This window comes from Trichosurus vulpecula, chromosome 1 (genome assembly GCF_011100635.1).
Source record: "Trichosurus vulpecula isolate mTriVul1 chromosome 1, mTriVul1.pri, whole genome shotgun sequence".
Classification (NCBI taxonomy): domain Eukaryota; kingdom Metazoa; phylum Chordata; class Mammalia; order Diprotodontia; family Phalangeridae; genus Trichosurus; species Trichosurus vulpecula.
This window is the reverse complement of record NC_050573.1, coordinates 382629349-382643266: the sequence shown is the minus strand read 5'-3', so window position 1 is coordinate 382643266 and position 13918 is coordinate 382629349. Positions and strand designations below refer to the sequence as shown.

Here is a 13918-nt window from a genome sequence, read left to right as displayed (position 1 = left end):
ATATGGGATACAGCCAAAGCAGTACTTAGGGGAAATTTAGTATCTCTATTATTTTATATCTCTATATCTTTATATTCTCATATAAAGGGAAGATAATATGAAATATTTGCATCATATGGCTATTATGAAGGTCAAATGAATAAGAGAGATGAAAGAGCTTTGGAAAGTATAACAGTGGCCTACATGGTGGTGGACTCCTGTAATCTTTACTAGGGAGGTGGAAGCTGGCAGTTCTCTCGAGTCTGGGAGTTCCAGGTTGTAGTGGGCCAAGCCAATTGGATGTACTATGTCTGGCACCAATATGATGAGCCCTTCAGGAGCAGAGGGCCTCCAGGATACCCAAGGAGGGACAAACCAGCCCAGGTTGGAAACAGAGCAGGTCAAAGCTCCCAGGATGATAAAAGTGGGACTGGGCCCATGAGGAGCCCCTGTACTTCCATCCTGGGCAAGATAGGAGACCTGATCTCAAAAGAAAGGAGAGGAAGAGGAGAGGGCAGGAAGACAGTGTTATACCACTTCCAGAGATGATCATTCATCTATCGGCCAGAAAGAATGTATTGAACACCTACTCTCCTAGGTTCTGTGGGGATGGATAAGGGGTGTAATACACAAACCTGCCCACAAGGGGTTTACAGTCTAGTTGTTTGGTGTGTGGGTTTGCATTTTTTCATACCTTTTAAGTCTATGGCCTGGCCTAGCACCTCTTATAAAAATGAGTTTTTCCCAGTGGGTCCAGAGATGAAGGTTTGCTCAGTCATTAAATGTGGCATTAACATAGGATAATATATAGAGGCTGAATATTGGTTTTAAAACTCTACCTTTATGTAACTCTTGGCAGTTTGGCACATTAAGATAAAATGTGAGATTCTTAAGCCCATCATGTCAAATTAAGAAAGAAAAGGACACTAACAAAATGAATCCTACTTGTATTTGGTGCTTAGAAAGCATAAAGCAGTCCCGTGTAAGTGACTAGTGTGTAGGAAGAGTAGACATTATGACTAACCTATTAACTTACTTAGGGAATTTAATTAGCTCTCTCCTATAATGTGTCTCAAAAGAGCTTCTCTTCGGTTAAGCAACAAATGTACATTAAACATCTAACTTTACATTCAACATTGCATCGGATTCTGGATTGGGAGGAGAAAGAAGCAGAAGAAAAATATAGACACAAGTAAATGAGTATAAGACAGCCACTAAAAAACACACATTAAATATTAATAATGTCAAAGTTGCCACAAGACTGTAGACAATGGTTGAATCACTAAGACAATTAGTACATGCAATTCCATCAAAGGAGGAAGAGCTCAGTCCTTAGCCGCTCCCAGCACCCGGCAGAATCACACTACCTTTGCGGCTAGACCCCTTTATCATACCTTGGCACACCAGACTTGCAGCAAGGTGTTGTAGATAGAAAGTTGGACTTTGAGTCGTGAAGACCTGGATTCAAATTCTGCCTCGGGCACTTACTAGCTGTGTGACCCTGAGCAAATGATTTTACCTTTTTGAACCTCAGTTTCCTTATCTGGAAAATGGAAAGAACAGTAGTACCAATCTCACAGAGTTGTTGGGGAGGATCAAATGAGATCGTATGTGTGTAAGGCACTTTAAAAATCTTGCTGTGGTTGTTATTCCCATCTGCTAAAGGAGATTATGTCAACTTCTGATGAGAAGAAGAAGGCAAATATGAAGAGAATGCAGATATGAGAGTTAGGTGGCCAAATGGAAAGTAATTTCATGGCCTGGAGATTTTTCCAGGGCAGGCTTGGAAGCTAGCTTTATCTTCAATTTATGTCTTTGGTTATATAAGCCTTTTCTTTGCCTGGAAACTAATTTCTTGATGCACAAGCGCACCAAGGATCTGTGAGTGTCATGCTTGCTTACCCTTCTAGTATAAAACTGAAAGGCCAGAGAGAACACCTGAACATTGCAGTCCAAACAATGAAAAGAGGTTTAAAAATAAATCCAGAATAATTCCTAGGTGAATTAATTCTGTACAGTAGCACTTGCTAGGAAATCTAGGCTTGCCAAAAACTCTAGATAGTAAAGTTGCTGAAACTTCTTTAGGGTAAATATGTACCCACACGCTATCTTGAAATGAGTGTGGTGACCTATTGTGTGAGTTCTTGAGCCTAGGGCAGTATAAGGAGAGAGGGCAGAATAAAAAGACTGACATGCCGAGAGGCTGCTGTGGAATCTATAAAGTGGCTTCAGGTTTATTTATGGACTTGTTCAGCTCCTTCCTCCAGGAATGCTAGCAGCAGTTATAACAGCAAAGTGGGATACTGATGTGGTCTGTCTGCCCCACTCCTTACCTCTCATAAATTTAACCATTTAAGGTTTAAATTGAATTTACTCTTGTATTTACAACATTTATTTCCATGGTGAGCCAAGACTGTAGCAATCCCAGGTTTCCTCCCAATTGTAACTCCTGTGTTTCTCTTTCTTTGCATAGATCTGAAACCCCAGACTCTGTCAGGCACGGTTCCATGTCTTCCTGCTTACATCCTCTACATGTGTATCAGACACGCAGATTATGTCAACGATGACCTTAAAGTGCATTCCCTGCTCACCTCAACCATCAATGGTATCAAAAAAGTACTAAAGGTAACTAACTGTTCAGGAAATCTCGTATTCAAAATAAATGGAGAGAACTCAGCCTGCCTAGACTTTGAGGGGGAGAGTGTCTTAGAAGCCTCCTTCTTCACAGGCAAATGACCTAGCTATACACCTCTTGTATAGTCACCATCCTTGATGAACAAGGGTTCCACATAAACTCATCTTTCAGCTAATAGAAACTGAACCTCTCCAAGTATCACAATTTATGTTTTAAACCTTTCTAAGGGAAATCTGTCTAAAAATGGACCACATACTTTCCTGCTTCCTAAAACTGATAATACTGAAAGGAATATCACCTTTTAGGGATGATTCATGGCCACTGTCATGAACATACATTATTGTATTTCAATTCTGTGTCTGCTTATGAGTTTGCCTGCTCCTGTGATATTTGACTGTTAGTTGTCCAGCTGAAATGGTACCTGATTTCTAACTCTCCTTCTCACCCTCTTCCATTTTATTGCTTCGAATATGCTATTGTCTATGAAACCAGATATTCATCCATTCATTAATTCATTCAACAAATATTTTTAAGCACCTGTTTTGTGCAAAGCCTTCTTCTAGGCACTGGGGAGACCAAAAAATAAAGTACTTAAAAAGGGTGCTGCATATGGCACAAACACAGAGATTATGATAATATACAACCATACATGAATGACATGCAAAACTAAGTACTTTGTGAGGTTGGTGGGTGGGTGCAAATTGTTAGCAACAGGTGAATCCCCAGGGAAGTTTTCATTGAGGAGGAGGAGGAGGAATTTGAGTTGGGCTTTGAAGATCAATTGAGGTAATATATGTAAAGAACTTTGCAAGCTTTAGAGCATCATACAAATGTGAATTATTATTAAAAGAATAGTTTAATAAATGCTGACTAATTGATGAGAAAAGAGAAGAAGGAATGATATTCCTAGGCAAAGACAATAGTATCAGCAAAGTCATGGGGGCAGGAAGGTTCATTGAGTGTTTGGGTTACTCTTTACAGAGAGTAGACTAGTTTGGTTGAAGTGTGTAGTAGTTAAGGCTGGAAAGAGGGTGACGCTGACTATAGAGGATGTTGAATGCTAGGCTAAGGAGTTTGGACTTATATAGAAGACCATAGGGAACCACTTAAGATTTTTGAGCCAAGCAATCTATTCATTGAAAAGATTATTTTGTCAAGGATATGAAGCCATATTGAAGGAAGAGAAAGGGAAGGAAAATGGCAACAAGAAGACCTGATAGGAGGTTATTGCAGTTGTGTGTGCAGGTGGTAATGAGGATCTATACCAGGGTGGTGGTGGTAGGAATAGGGAGGAGGAGATGGGGGGAAATGGCAGAAAAGGAGCCAATAAGACTTGGTAACTTTGGGGATATGAGAGGCAAGAGAGGAAAGAATCAAAAATAACCCTAAAGCTGAGTGAATAGCAGTGCCACAGAGAGGCATAATGAAGTCAGAAGGAAGAACAGGTTTGCAAGAAGAGATTGATTAGCTGAATTTTGGAATTTGAGGTGCAGATGGCATATCCAGATGGAGTTCTTCTGTTGGCAGCTGAAAATGCAGGCATAGAGCTCAGAAGGGAGGTCGGAAATCTAAGTTTGGGCATCACCTTCATAGAGACAGTAGTTGAAGCTATATGAATGAAAGAGATTGCTAGGGAAGAGAAGAGAGGGCAAAGTACATAATCTTGGGGAATACTCACATTTTAAGTGTAAAACAAATTCCTTGTCTGTAAAAATGGGGATTATGATATTTTTACCACCTGCCTCACAGAGTTGTTATGAGAAAAGCACTTGCAAATGTTAATTTTCTTTTTTTAAATATATTTTTACTTATTTCATTAAATATTTCCCAATTACACTTTAAAAATTAACATTCATTTTTAAAAATTTTGAGTCCCAAATTCTCTCCTGCTCCTCCATGATCCTTTGAGAAGGCAAACTTAGACGTATTTCCACATTACCCTTGTTCCAAAGAATACACATACACACACACAAACACACACGTGAAAAATAAAGTGAAAAAAGTATGCTTCAATCTGTACTCAAGAGATCATCAGTTCTCTTTCTGGAGGTGAATAGCATTTTTCATCATGAATCCTTTGGGATTGTCTTAGATCATTGTATTGATCAGAATAGCAAAATCTTTCACGGTTGATCATTGTTTCAATGTCACTGTTTTCGTTGTTCTTCTGTTTCTGCTCACTTCACTTTGTTTCAGTTCATATAAGACTTCCCAGCAAACCTTAATTTTCTATACAGTATCCCAAAAGTCTTAGCTTAAAAGTGCACTAAGACTTTTGAAATCCACTATGTGTTACTATTATCTCCTTGGCTGAATTTTTCTGAATTTTGGGACCCACTATATGTTACTATTATTTCGCTGGCTGAATTTGTAATCCTGCCCTAGCTTTACAGTTGTTGGCTTAGCTGATAGACACAAGAGAGGGCCAATAGATATTGGCATTTTTACTTTCTCTGACTTCTGGGAACCAACCATCTCTCTACTTGTGGTTGTTCTGAGGCTCCTTCCTGAATGGTGGATCCCAAAGACCATGTGTTTTTACAAGCTACCAGTGTAAATCCCACAGACATGCAAGCAATATCTACATAGTCTTGCTGTCACCTTCATAGTTGGATAATGGATATTACCATTTGGTGTGTTACAATACTTATTTGGCCTCTTCTGTGTACAACTACTCTTGGTTCTTCTATATACAGCCATTATGGCCTTCGTGTCTTCTTACCCTTCCACATCACAACTTTCCCCATTGTAGTTTCAATATATCACAGGTTGGCATAAGAAATTAAATGGAGATTTTGGGGGGAGTTTTGCAGAAGCTGCAGATGACATGTGAAGGCCAGCAAATGACAGAAAAAGTTTAGAAACTCAGAAATGCATAAAATATACATACGGTATTATATAATATCAACATGTTTTATCTTTTAATACCATAATATTCTTTTCTGGTATGAAGGGAAGGCCAAAAAAGTTTACACAGATTTTCCAGATTGAGGAGGCTTTGCACCCCTATTCCTCATGATGTGGAAGGGATAACTGTATTCTTTATTGTGGTTGGAAAGAAAATGCTCTGTAAACCTTATAGCACTACATATATATGAGTTATCTGGCTGGCATTAACTCAGTTGGTTAAAGTATGGGGTTTGGAAGGACTGTGCCATAGGTGCAAACCTTGCATATGCCCAGTTAATGTCATATTTTTCTACTGCCATGGATAGCACCCTTAACACTAAACAGCTGTCTTACAGATGTGTGCCCCTGGGGGACTGGGTGAGAGAGAGGCATTTTCTAAAAACTTACCCTTGTGACTAGAGAAACAGCTCAACTCAATCAAATAACTTCTTGATAGTAGCCTCATCTTTGGGTTATCATTATCTAATTAAAGCCCTAATGGATAACAATGTAGAAACCACTGAGAAACAGGCACAGTGGGGTGAAAATGGAATAAAATTGTAAGAGAATAAGATAAAATAATAATAAGATAAATAGATCATATGTAATATTATTCAAATAATAAAAAGATTAAAAATAATTTTAAAATAGATAGACAACAATTATTCAGTAAATTTCTTTTCCCTTCCAGAAGCACAATGATGACTTCGAGATGACATCCTTTTGGTTATCTAATACATGCCGCCTTCTTCATTGCCTGAAGCAATACAGTGGGGATGAGGTAAAAGAAGGACATTACAGTCAGAGTCTACCAAATACATCAGTATTGAGAGGCAGAGGGAGAGAAAAGAAGAGAAGGAAAGAGAAGAAAAGGAGGGGGTAGAAGGAGAAAGAGAAGAGGGGAGGAGGGGAAAAAAGATGGGAGAAAAGATGAAAGAAGTAGGGAAAGTAAGAAAGTAAAGAAATATCATTGCCCTACAGCAACACTGGTCATGAGTCAGTCTCCCAAACCTAAGCTGAGCTGGTCTAATCAACTTTTTGAACCCTTTCTAAACTGGTAGAAACCATTTGTGTTCCACAAGCATAACCTTTTAAGAACCCAGGATCACTTCTATGCCACAATGAGGCATCAGAGAAAGGGTGTGTGTGTGTGTATGTGTGTGTGTGTGTGTGTGTGTGTGTAATGTTTTTTATCTAAATCTCTGATGTCTAGACTGGTGTACAGACCTCCAAGTAGAGAAATTCTCTCTACCAATGCAGATTGACAGCTGTTTTACAACTTATATTCTTGAGCGTTGCCTGGGCCACTGATACGATAAATGACTTTTCCTAGCTCCATTGTAGATACTATATGTCTGGACTAAAGCCCCACTTTTACAGATTCTGAGGCCAGCTGTCTTAACTACAACACCATGGCTTTAGCAAAGCTTACCATGTACTTTTTAAAAAATGTCTTGAATTTTTGTTAAATTGGCTGCACCCTGACCTCCAGGCACTGAAAAATTTGTTCTTTACAATAAAGCATCACCTAACTTCAGCTGATAGTGGAATCTTTTCCCAGATTGCCTCCCTCAGCATGTCAAATGAGCTAAGGTTGTCCCATGGTTAGCTTGGACAGCACACAGAAGGATATGTGGATGTTTTCAGATGGTGTTTTAAAAGGAACAGATGAAATGGTAAGGGAAGCTTGGTTCCCATCATAGAGCTTGTGGAAGAGCTCTGGATTTAAATTCATGGGATCTGGTTTTGATTCCATCTCTGCTCATTATTGTTGGATGACTTTGGGCAAACCAGTTCCTTTCTCTCAGATTCCATTTCTTTTTCTGTTAAATGAAGGAATGGCTCTCTAAGGTCACTTCTAGCATTAATTCAAGGTCTTATTAAGAGATAGCTTTACTGTCTTCCCTTAAGGAAAAAAAAAGTCATTCTTCCATACCATATTGTCTTCTAACAAGAAAAGGATGGACAACCACACTGAAATATCAGTAGAATCCTGAACTCTGGTGGTCCATGTGCTTTGGACCACAGCCAGAGTTCTAGAGCAGCCCATTAATGAGCAGGAGGGTCAGAATACACATGTTCTATGTCTTTCCATATGATATATATTTGTGTCGTATCCCTCTGTCAGGTAGCCCAGATGATATAGGCATCTGCAGGCCTGGCGCACCAGCCTGCTTTTGTATAATCCTCGAGCAAAGAATGTTTTTTTGCATTTTAAAATAAAGCTTTATTGTATTGTATTCTTATCTCCAGGCTCTACAAAAACAAGCTGCAGTCTGAATTTGACCCTCCAGCTGCAGTTTACCTAGCCACTAATCTAGAAAGTCTCTAGATGTAACCTCCTGAAGCAAATTAAGACTTTAGAAAGATGGGCAGTAGGTAAAGCATTGCTAACCCACTCTTTCAGGGGCTTTCCTGGGAAGCCCCTGGACAAGAGTGAATCTCTCTCCCATATACTTAAATTGTCAGGAAGAACACATATTAAGAATGTCTAATGGTCTGAGACCAGAGACCTTTTCAGCTTTTGCCAAAACAAGAAATTCCAGACTATGGTGCAAAACATGCCAGGTGTGGAATCAGAAGGCCTGAATTCAAATCACCCCTCTGCTAATTAATAACTTTGTGACCTGGGAGAAGCCAGTTCATGTCTCTGGGCCTCTGTTTTCTCATCTGTCAAATGAAGGGACTAGACTAGAATGACTCTTGAGGTCACTAATAACTTTAAATCTGTGATCCTGTGACTTTTCATACTTAGGCCATAGCATTTAACATGCCATCTTCCTTGGGTTCTCTTCCCAACTTTGCCAGCTCAGTGACTTGGGGTAGGTTATTCGAATTCTCCATGCCATTGTTTTCTCATCCCTATAAAAAAGAGGGTAAGCTAAAGGGTTGCTGAGGTCCCTCCCAGGTGCAAAATTCTACGATTTTTCTTTCGTATTCTTTTATACGTTGCATGAACAGCATCTAAGCGCTAACATTAGAATATTATAGCTGATTTTTTTTACAAGTATGGAACCAAGGGAATGAGGGGCTCTCAGAGGCAACCATGGTCCAAAGAGCAGAGGACTGGCTGTCATCCTGGCAGATAAATAAACTCTCCCAATGTATTTTCTCCCACCAGGGCTTCATGACCCAGAACACCCCCAAACAGAATGAACACTGTCTTAAGAATTTTGACCTCACTGAATACCGCCAAGTCCTAAGTGATCTCTCCATCCAGATTTACCAGCAGCTCATTAAGATAGCAGAAGGCATGTTGCAACCAATGATAGGTAAGTGGGTATTATGCAACTCATACTACTGTGAGGTTTGGAACTGAGGCGAAGGGTAACCTGCTCCATGTTGCCACCACTCAGAAAAGCTTATGCAACAGATACAGGGAGAGTCCCCAGAGAGTACTGCAGTTTTTTTCCAAGCAAATGTGCATTATGTTTAAGGAAAAACAAGACCTGCCTTGTGCAAGGGTTCTAGTATTCGCTTCAACACTCCCTTTTCAAAATACTATTTATATATGTTTTGACAAATAGAGTTGAAAAAAAATCTTTATAAACTCCCAACAGGATTAGTAACTGCGTGGTATTAGCCTTGTATGTGGTTATATTTTGAAGTATGATATTGGAACCACACTGCACCTAGACCCGCGTCACCTGTGCAGAGAGGATGTTAACTATTCATCACCCTGTCAGAGAGCACCGAAGTGTCTCTCTGAGAGACCAGAGATGAACATTCACCTTCCTGGTTAGTCTGGGGAGGTGTGACTGCCCCAGTCACTCAGGAGACGACTGGCCCAGGAATTGTGTTCCCTTTTATTGGAGGTGTACAGTGATTTAATAGAAAGAACCCTGGATTCAGAGCTAGAAGTCCTGGGTTCTAGTCCTGGGTGTGACACTTAATAGCAGCATTAACATAAATACTTCCCTTCACTTCTCTGACCCTTTGGCCTCATCTGTAAAATGGAGATAATAATCTCTCAAGATTGTCTCAAAGAAAACTACACTTTATAAACCATACGATGCTATATAAACGCTATTTTAATTTGAGCTATTTAACAGATATTTAATTGAATATATTTAATTTAAATAATTAACAGATATTTATCATAATAATAATAATAATAATAATAATAGCTTTTATATAGTGCTTTAAAGTTTGCAAAATGCTTTACAAATAGCGTCTTATTTTATCCTCACCGCAACCCTGGAAGGGAGGTGCTATTATTATCCCCATTTTACACATGAGGAAACTGAGGCCGAGAAGGGTTAAATGACTTACCCAAGATCGCATATCTAGGAAACATCTGAGGCAAGATTTGAACTGAGGTCTCCCTGACCCCAGGCTCAGTATTCCACCACTCTCTACCTAGTTGCTTATTTATTACATACCTACTCTGTTATAAAAGGCACATAGCCAGAGAGCAGTGTGAAAAGGATTACCTAAGATTCAGAGCTAAGAAAGAAGGAGATTTACATTTTCAAATTCCAGAAAGACTGAATGGGACTTTCTAGATTGGGGGTTCTTAACTTTTCTTGTGACAGTCGGGTGAAGCCTATGGGGTCCTTCTCAGAATAATTTTTTAACTAGGGGCAGCTAGGTGGCGCAGTGAGTATGGCACCAGCTCTGGAGTCAGGAGGACTTGAGTTCCAATTCGGCCTCAGACACTTGACACCCTTGCTAGCTGTCAGACCTTGGGCAAGTCATTTAACCCCAATTGCCCTGCTTTCCCCTGTGCAAAAAAAAAAAAAAAAAAAAAAAAGAAAAGAATAATTTTTTAACTGAATAAAATAGAAAACTTAAAATTACAAAGTAAACCAATTATATTGAAAAATAATTCTTAAAGAAAAAAAACAACCAATTTCTTAGACTCTCGGTTAAATACCTTTGTTCTAGATGCTATCACTTTCATACTTCAGGCTATACGCATGTACAGAAGTTAATTGTCAGGACTCTCATCTTTCTTGTTGTTGTCATTTTTAATCTACCTTTCTTTAGGAGTCCAAGCCATGTTTCCATGAAATGAAATGAAAGTGTTTTCTGTTCCCTGGACAAAGAAGCTCCTAAAAGAACCCACCTCATAACATATTCTTCCTCATAATAAGCTATATTATAGCAAAATTCTAATTTAGTCTATTTCACAAGGCAGGGGAACTGAATTACCAGTTAAATAACTTGTCTTAGATGCTCCCAAAGTCAATATAATTAATCAGTGACTTCTCTCTAATCCCTCTCGCCTATTTCCTGAAGCTCAGAGGGCTATTGGAAAGACCTACCTCCCATTGTATAGTATTTGGCAGTCTTTACTTCTCTTTATCCTTAGATATCTCTCCAGAGCTCATGTCTTAGCCCTTTTAAATTCATGGAGACTCTTGGGTAAGAATTTCCATGCCAAGGATGAGTTGGACGTAATATTATATAGTAGGACATTATAATCATATTAATAACAAACATGTACATGGCACTTTAAGGTTTTCATAGCTTTTTACAAATATCTCACTTTATCCTCATGACAACTCTGGGCAGTAGATGTTATTATTATCCCTGTTTTATAAATGAAGAAACTGAAGCAGACAGAGGTTAAGTGGCATGCCCACAGTCATCACACAGCTATATCTAAAGCCAAATTTGAACTTGGTTCTTCCTGACTCTAGGTCCAGTGCTCTATCCACTGTACCACCTAGCCATTTTCAAGTACAGGTGTGTTTTTAAATTTTGTGTCCTTAGGTATTGTTCTGGTGTCCCATACCAAAATCCAGAGTAACTGGAAAAATCCACATGATATAAGAATGGGTTATCTTGTTTCATAGGGAAAATCTTTCAGCCCACTTGTTATTTTCCTCCTAGTGTCTGCCATGTTGGAAAATGAAAGCATTCAGGGTTTGTCAGGAGTGAAACCAACAGGCTACAGGAAGCGGTCTTCCAGCATGGTGGACGGGGACAATTCCTATAGCCTGGATGCCATCATACGCCAGATGAATTCCTTTCACAGTGTGATGTGTGACCAGGGCCTGGATCCTGAGATCATCCAGCAGGTGTTTAAGCAGCTCTTCTATATGATCAATGCTGTGGCTCTTAACAACCTCCTCCTGAGGAAGGATGTCTGTTCTTGGAGCACAGGCATGCAACTCCGGTAAGTTAAGGGCCAAGGAGAGGGGTATCCACAGTGCACACAGCAACAACTGATGCCACAAGTTTCCCACTCTCTAACCACAAAGCAGGAACTTTAACTCAGTTGAGCAAACATTTAAGTCCTTCCTGTGAGTGAGGTACTGTGCTTAGATGCTTTATCCCTGAAAAAGAAAGCCAAAATGCCATGGCTTTCCAGAGCTGGGAAATTGACCATTTGACATTTACCTGTCTATAAAGATAAAAATAAAATAGCTTTAGCAGAAAATTAATGATTAAGTAATTGGAGAGTCTGTGTACATGGATAGAACCAATCAACACCATGAAGATGGAATTATTACCTAAATTATTCTGTAGATCTAACACAATATCAATTGAAATATCAATGGACAATTTCATTAGGATTTGATCAAGTGATAACAAAATGTATACAGAATAATAAATACACATGAATATTAGGAAAATTACCCTAAATAGTGAGGAAGGAGTCCTCACACTACTAGCTCTCCGATGATATCCATAAAGCAGCAAAGATCAAAACCATCTGGTTCCAGATTTTAAAATAGAAAAATAAATCACTGGAACAGAATAGGTAATTGAGAATTGGAACCAAAATCATACAATATACTAGTGCATGATAAATTATTACAGACACCAAAGCACTAGAAAAGAAATCAATTTTCGATAAAAAACTATTAGAAAAGTTGGATAGCAATGTGGGGTGAAAAAGTTGAGGGATCAAAGCTACATATTGCCACAGAGACTGTTAAAAATTTCAAATAGAGAAACTTCATTTTTTAAAAAACTAGAATAAAATAATGTTATATCTATCAGTTATAATTGTGTAGAGGAGAAAAATGTTTATATATATTTAATAAATTTTTTAAATTGTAGAAGACTGTAAATGAGTTGAGATATTTTAAAAATGGAAGTTTTAAGTTACTAAAGATGATGAATCCAGAATAGAAAGGAAAAAAATAAAACCTCATTAACAAAAAGCAAAGTTCTAAAATATTTTCAGATATAAATCTGACATTCAAAATATACAATGAATCTCCAATGAATTAGTGATCAAAAAGATGGATAATCAGTTCTCAAATTTAAAAAAAAATACAACTACCACCTAAGAAAAAAATTTTAAATGAGAAATAAAAATAAAATGATGTGAATACCCTCTTGTATCTATAAAATTGGCAAAAGTAGCCTAAAACAATAAATTCACTGTTGGGGTATCTAAAAACAAGCATCCTATTATACTGTGGGTGGCACAACAAATTTGGTACAATCTTTGTTGGAATGATTATATGCCTCGAACATATGCTCCTTGAGGAGAAGGACATGTTTTTTGTTTTCTATCTTTGTATCCCCAGAGCCTAACATAATATCTTTAACATAATGCAGTAGGTAATTAATAAATATTGGATTAATTGGATTTGAACACTATCTGGTAACATATAATAAGAGCTACAAAATTATACATGCCTTTGATTCACTGATCCCTGAGGATTATGCCCTAAGGATATTATTGAAATAGAAAAGAAGACTATCTCTACAAAAATATTCATTTATTCAAATTGGGAAAAAATGGAAGCAATCTGTGTATCCAGTAATTAATGGATAACTGATCAAATTTTGGCACATAAGAAGCTTTGTGTTATAGTGAATAGAGAACAAATTTTTGACGCAAGAAGATAGTTCAAGGCCGTCTCTGTCACATACCAGTGGTGCAAATATAGAAAAGTCACTAGGTGTTCTGGGCAAGTTTCTTTTCTTTTTTTAATGTTATTTTTTTCCAGTTATATATAAAGACAATTTTTAACATTCTTTTTTTTTAATTTTGTGTTTCAAATTTTTTTCTTCCCTCTCTCACCACCCCTCCCTAAGAAAGTAAGCAACTTGATATACATTGTGTATGTACAATCATGTAAAATATATTTCCATATTAGTCATGTTGCAAAAAAAGACCAAAAGAAGAGCACAAAAAAATCAAGTGAAAATATTATTCTTCAATCCGTATTCAGACTCTATGACTTCTTTCTATCCATATGGATAGCATTTTTCATCATGAGCCCTTTGAAATTGTCTTGGATCATTGTATGGCTGAGAAGAGCTGAGTTGTTCATAGTTTATCATTGCACAATGTTGCTGATACTGAGTACGATGTTCTTCTGGTTCTCTCCACTTCACTTTCTAGCAATTCATGTATGTCTTTTCCGGTTTTTCTGAAATCTGCCTGCTCATCAGTACATACCACAACTTGTTCAGCCATTTCCCAAATGATGGGCATTCCCCTCA

The 13918-nt window shown here is 38.1% G+C and overlaps 1 protein-coding gene across 1 annotated transcript in view; it reads left to right on the top strand.

Moving 5' to 3' along the window:
• Positions 1-13918, top strand: part of MYO5B (myosin VB) — a 549419-nt gene that overhangs the window by 525019 nt on the left and 10482 nt on the right. The window contains exons 33-36 of the mRNA XM_036756694.1: positions 2453-2604; positions 6195-6284; positions 8625-8775; positions 11342-11627. Coding sequence (XP_036612589.1) covers positions 2453-2604; positions 6195-6284; positions 8625-8775; positions 11342-11627 — 679 coding nt within the window. The remainder of the gene's footprint in view (positions 1-2452; positions 2605-6194; positions 6285-8624; positions 8776-11341; positions 11628-13918) is intronic.